We start from the raw sequence: 6,664 nt of genomic DNA, 5'->3' as shown, positions 1-6,664 counted from the left end.
TACACCTCTATCCTCAGTCTCCATATAATATATATATATATATATATATACACCTCTCCCCTCAGTCTCCATATAATATATATATACCTCTCTCCTCAGTCTCCATATAATATATATATATATACACCTCTCCCCTCAGTCTCCATATAATATATATATATATATACACCTCTCTCCTCAGTCTCCATATAATATATACACCTCTCTCCTCAGTCTCCATATAATATATATATACACCTCTCTCCTCAGTCTCCATATAATATATATATACACCTCTCCCCTCAGTCTCCATATAATATATATATATATATATATATATATATATATATATATACACCTCTCTCCTCAGTCTCCATATAATATATACACCTCTCTCCTCAGTCTCCATATAATATATATATACACCTCTCTCCTCAGTCTCCATATAATATATATATACACCTCTCCCCTCAGTCTCCATATAATATATATATATATATACACCTCTCCCCTCAGTCTCCATATAATATATATATATACACCTCTCTCCTCAGTCTCCATATAATATATATATATATATATATACACCTCTCTCCTCAGTCTCCATATAATATATATATACACCTCTCTCCTCAGTCTCCATATAATATATATATACACCTCTCCCCTCAGTCTCCATATAATACATATATATACACCTCTCCCCTCAGTCTCCATATAATATATATATATATGTACATCTATCTCCTCAGTCTCCATACACACACGCCGTCTTAGTGTACGGTACCTTCAGTACTTGGTTCACCCATTGTAGTTTCCAACATCTTCACATATGAGAGCCCCAAAAGGGCCCAAGTCTCCCGAACCGGGGCCCTGAGGCACAAGCACCCCGATCTCCGTCACTAGGCAGCCGCCCGCTCTCGCACAGCAGCCTGGGAGCCGTAGTCTGCCGGGAGCGCACTGCATGCCGGCACTTGTAGTCCATCCTAGCGGCCTCAGCGCTCTCTCAGCTCCGCGTCCATGTCTTACAGAACTACAACAGCCGGCAGGCATTGCGGCCCAAGCGCCAACATCCCCACAAGTCATTGCGGCAGGATCGTCAATTCTACGACATGTGACATAGTCGGGAAGAGCGCATGCGTAACGAGGTGACAGGAAAGCGGTAGTTTACGACAGTGGTCACGTGAGCCCATAGCTACGCTCGCCTTGCCGAGTTCGCGCATGCGCATTTCATGGGGTCTGTGGCCGTGGCCGAAATGGTTTATAAGAGCGAAAAAAGACAGAAATAAGTTCTGTTAGAGTCTATATGTATGTGGGGTGTGTATATATGTGTATACAGTGTGTATACGGGGTGTGTATATGTCACGGAGCAAAGGTATACGTCTTCCTCCGGATGGTCTTTTGAATCAACAGGGACGCAAGAGGTCGGGAGACAACAGCAATTTATTGTAATCCACAAAGTTAGTAGCCGGCGGCGGTCACATCAACCGTAATAACAATAAGTCCACAGAAGTCACAACTCAATGATAGCTTTGGTTCCATGGTCCTGTAACTAAATCCTGGCTCTCTGCAGAGCTGTGCACAGGCCGGCTAACACATACTAACTCCAGCTCCAACTATATACTAAACTGTTACTTCCTATATCTGTGGGTGGGAAGGGCTGAGTCACAGATCCTTCCCCCCTCACCTATGCCAAGGAGAGCAGACTCCCTGTCTCTTTTGAACAATGCACAGTCCAACATCTTCTTGGAGACACTGATCAGATTATCTCCACCCATTGTCCTCACTGGTCCTCACTAGTTAGAGGTATTTGCATACAATGTGCTAACACACTAGACCCGAATCAGCCAACTACACACTGATGTTTACAACAGGTTAGAGAATACATTCCACATGAAATATATATTACACATTGCCTATAGTATAGACTCTAACCATCCCGTGACAACCCCTCCCCCTCTCAAAACATGTGCATGACACAATTGGCCTACACAGGTAAATTGGGGAATGCACATCAGTCTCTATAGCTCATATGTCCTCCTGCCGGGATAACCCATCCGCGTTCTGGTGTTGGTTCCCTCGGCGGTACTGAATGGTAAAGTTGTAGGGTTGAAGGGCTGGCATCTGTCAGAAAATCCGGTGGATCCATGTTGGCTTCTCCCTGAGCTTGGCTTCGGGTCACTGCTCCCACAAAGTGGCACTGTAGATTTCCAACATCGTTGCCTAACAGAACATCGGCCGGCAGCCCGCTCATCACACCAATTGTGCATCGTTTTGGTCCATAACCATAGTCGAGTTCCACGGTAGCTTTAGGAATACGTCTTTGAGTACCCCCTGCCAACTTGATAGAAATGCCAGGACCCTCCTCTAGGGCCTCGGGTCGCACAACTCGGGGGTCCGCTACCGTTAGGAAAGCTCCCGAGTCCCGGAATCCAACAACTGTTCGGCCATCCAGTAGGACCTCCTGCAAGTGCTTCCTCTGAAGGTTTGCGGGATGTGTGGCGGAAGGCTGAATCCCATAGACCCCTGGAGGTGGAACAGATGTGTCATTCATGGAGTCATCTGGAAATGGGGCCAAACTTTCTGTCCTAGGAGTGGTTCCCAGGTAGTGAATAGGCCGGGATGCCACGGTGGCCCGTGCCCCCATGTTAACAGGGCAACTAGCTTGCAAATGTCCAGGCCGCCCGCACCCAAAACATCTGCGCTCTAGCATTCTTCCAGTAGGTCGTTGTCTAGGGACAGGGTTGTTCATAGCTGGAGGCCGATGGGCTGGGGCAAGGGTAGAGGGGAAATTGTAATCCTGAGGCCGGGCACGAAAGGTGGGTGGCTGGCTGAAGGGTGTCTGGCGGACTGTGGTAGTTTTCCGCTCCTCTGCAAACAACCTCTTCCACTGCGGCTTGATGGTCAGGCCCTCATCTGCAAGAGAAGCAGCTTGCTCAACTGTGGCTGGGTTCCGTTCCAGCACCCACTCACGGATCTCAGCGGGGCACTGGGAAAAGAACTGTTCCTTAAGTATGACTTGGAGGATCTTATCGACTGTGACAGCCTCCTCTCCTTCTAGCCAGCGCTTGCATGCTTGCTTCAACTTGTGGGCGAACATGTGGAAGGAGCTTCCCCCATTGTAAGACAAAGAGCGGAACTGAACTCGGTAGGTCTCTGGAGTGACTGCATAATACTTCTGCACCGCTCTTTTAATGGCCTCATAGTCCCGCTGATCACTAGGGTCCATGGCTCTGAGAGCTTCCGCAGCCCCATCTCGTAGGTGCCCCACCAGATACCGGACCCAATCCTTCTCTGGGACTTCCATCAGGCGGCACTGGTGTTCGAAGTCCTGAAAATATCCATCAACATCCCCAGCCGCTTCCTCAAAGGTCTTGAAGTGTTTATGGGAGACATATGGTGGTTCTCTCACTGTTGGGCTGGGGGTCGACGTTTGATTATAATTCCTCATAGTTATCTCAGCCATTCGCATTTCATGCGCCATTCTTTCCTTTTCATGCGCCATTCTCTGTTCCTCCTTCTCCGTTTCCTGAGCCCTCTGTAATGCTCTACTCCTTTGCTCTGCAGTTGCTCCTAGCCCCAGCACTGCCAATTCCTCCTCATACAAAACAACCCATCTGCTCTTTTGGGTCTGTACCTGCCACTCCTGTATCTCTACTGTCTCCTGGGGGCAGCCCTCCTCATGGTCGCTTTGCAGGGTCATCTCCTCCAGTGCCTCGATCAGTTGCTCTTTCGTTCTTCCCTGGTAACTCAGGTTTAGTTCCCGGGCCCTTACTTGTAGACTTGCCATAGTCCAGTTCCTGTATTCTGAGGTTGTGGCTCCATTAATCGCTGGGCTGCTGTAGTCCATCTCGCTATCCGCTGTTGATCCCACTGCTGCCACCAGTTGTCACGGAGCAAAGGTATACGTCTTCCTCCGGAAGGTCTTTTGAATCAACACGGACGCAAGAGGTCAGGAGACAACAGCAATTTATTGTAATCCACAAAGTTAGTAGCCGGCGGCGGTCACATCAACCGTAATAACAATAAGTCCACAGAAGTCACAATCCAATGATAGCTTTGGTTCCTTGGTCCTGTAACTAAATTCTGGCTCTCTGCAGAGCTGTGCACAGGCCGGCTAACACATACTAACTGCAAGCTATATACTATATACTAAACTGTTACTTCCTCTATCTGTGGGTGGGAAGGGCTGAGTCACAGATCCTTCCCCCCTCACCTATACCAAGGAGAGCAGACTCCCTGTCTACTATGGACAATGCACCATCCAACATCTTCTTGGAGACACTGATCAGATTATCTCCACCCATTGTCCTCACTAGTTAGAGGTATTTGCATACAATGTGCTAACACACTAGACCCGAATCAGCCAACTACACACTGATGTTTACAACAGGTTAGAGAATACATTCCACATGAAATATATATTACACATTGCCTATAGTATAGACTCTAACCATCCCGTGACAGTATATATGTGTATACAGTGTGTATACGGGGTGTGTATATATGTGTATACAGTGTGTGTATATATGTGTATACAGTGTGTATATGGGGTGTGTATATATGTATATGGGGTGTGTATATATGTGTATACAGTGTGTACATGGGGTGTGTATATATGTATATGGGGTGTGTATATATGTGTATACAGTGTGTGTATATATGTGTATATGGGGTGTGTATATATGTGTATACGGGGTGTGTATATATGTGTATACAGTGTGTATATATGTGTATACAGTGTGTATGTGGGGTGTGTATATATGTATATGGGGTGTGTATATATGTGTATACAGTGTGTATACGGGGTGTGTATATATGTGTATACAGTGTGTATACGGGGTGTGTATATATGTGTATACAGTGTGTATACGGGGTGTGTATATATGTGTATACAGTGTGTGTATATATGTGTATACAGTGTGTATATGGGGTGTGTATATATGTATATGGGGTGTGTATATATGTGTATACAGTGTGTACATGGGGTGTGTATATATGTATATGGGGTGTGTATATATGTGTATACAGTGTGTGTATATATGTGTATATGGGGTGTGTATATATGTGTATACGGGGTGTGTATATATGTGTATACAGTGTGTATATATGTGTATACAGTGTGTATGTGGGGTGTGTATATATGTATATGGGGTGTGTATATATGTGTATACAGTGTGTATACGGGGTGTGTATATATGTGTATACAGTGTGTATATATGTGTATACAGTGTGTGTATATATGTGTATACAGTGTGTATATGGGGTGTGTATATATGTGTATACAGTGTGTATACGGGGTGTGTATATATGTGTATACAGTGTGTATATATGTGTATACAGTGTGTGTATATATGTGTATACAGTGTGTATGTGGGGTGTGTATATATGTATATGGGGTGTGTATATATGTGTATACAGTGTGTATACGGGGTGTGTATATATGTGTATACAGTGTGTGTATATATGTGTATACAGTGTGTATATGGGGTGTGTATATATGTATATGGGGTGTGTATATATGTATATGGGGTGTGTATATATGTGTATACAGTGTGTATATATGTGTATACAGTGTGTATATGGGGTGTGTATATATGTGTATACAGTGTGTATACGGGGTGTGTATATATGTGTATACAGTGTGTATACAGGGTGTGTATATATGTGTATACAGTGTGTATACGGGATGTGTATATAGTGTGTATACAGGGTGTGTATATGGGATGTGTATATAGTGTGTATACGGGGTGTATATAGTGTGTATATGGGATGTGTATATAGTGTGTATACGGGGTGTGTATATATGTGTATACAGTGTGTACATGGGGTGTGTATATATGGGTAATGTATATATGTGTATACAGTGTGTATATATAGTGTGTATACAGTGTGTATATGAGGTGTGTATATATGTGTATACGGGGTGTGTATATATGTGTATATAGTGTGTATACGGGGTGTGTATATGTGTGTACATGGGGTGTGTATATAGTGTGTATACGGGGTGTGTATATGTGTGTACATGGGGTGTGTATATATGTGTATACAGTGTGTGTATGGGGTGTGTATATATGGGTAATGTATATATGTGTATACAGTGTGTATATATAGTGTGTATACAGTGTGTATATGAGGTGTGTATATATGTGTATACGGGGTGTGTATATATGTGTATATAGTGTGTATACGGGGTGTGTATATGTGTGTACATGGGGTGTGTATATAGTGTGTATACGGGGTGTGTATATGTGTGTACATGGGGTGTGTATATATGTGTATACAGTGTGTGTATGGGGTGTGTATATATGGGTATATCGTGTGTATACATACTTCCCAACTTTTGAAGAACCGAAAGAATGAGAAAATGTGTAGCGCGCCGCGGCAAATTTAGCCCCACCCACTTTTGTGTTGATTCCGCCCATTCTCATTAATTTTTCATGTGCCCGCACACAGAATAATCCTCCTACAGTCATCTGTAAATTATATATCCCCCCTCTATCTCTCCCCCAGATTCATGTCCCTCCATCTCTGCCCCCCAGATTCATGTCCCCCATCTCTGCCCCCAGATTCATGTCCCCCCCACCTCTGCCTCCAGATTCATGTCCCCCCCACCTCTGCCCCCAGATTCATGTCCCCTCCATCTCTGCCCCCAGATTCATGTCCCCCCAATCTCTGCCCCCAG

At 44.6% G+C, this 6,664-nt stretch overlaps 1 protein-coding gene across 1 annotated transcript in view; it reads right to left on the bottom strand.

Moving 5' to 3' along the window:
• The window catches only part of LOC142186460 (PHD finger protein 23A-like), a 24,572-nt gene extending 23,644 nt beyond the window's left edge, over window positions 1-928 (bottom strand). Inside the window, exon 1 of the mRNA XM_075261293.1 lies at window positions 767-928. Coding sequence (XP_075117394.1) covers window positions 767-803 — 37 coding nt within the window. The 5' untranslated portion in view covers window positions 804-928. The remainder of the gene's footprint in view (window positions 1-766) is intronic.
• Window positions 929-6,664: the final 5,736 nt, after the last annotated feature.

This window comes from Leptodactylus fuscus, unplaced genomic scaffold (genome assembly GCF_031893055.1).
Source record: "Leptodactylus fuscus isolate aLepFus1 unplaced genomic scaffold, aLepFus1.hap2 HAP2_SCAFFOLD_104, whole genome shotgun sequence".
NCBI classification, from domain to species: Eukaryota; Metazoa; Chordata; class Amphibia; order Anura; family Leptodactylidae; genus Leptodactylus; species Leptodactylus fuscus.
Note: the sequence above shows the minus strand (reverse complement) of the source record. Positions and strands in the feature narration are given on the sequence as shown.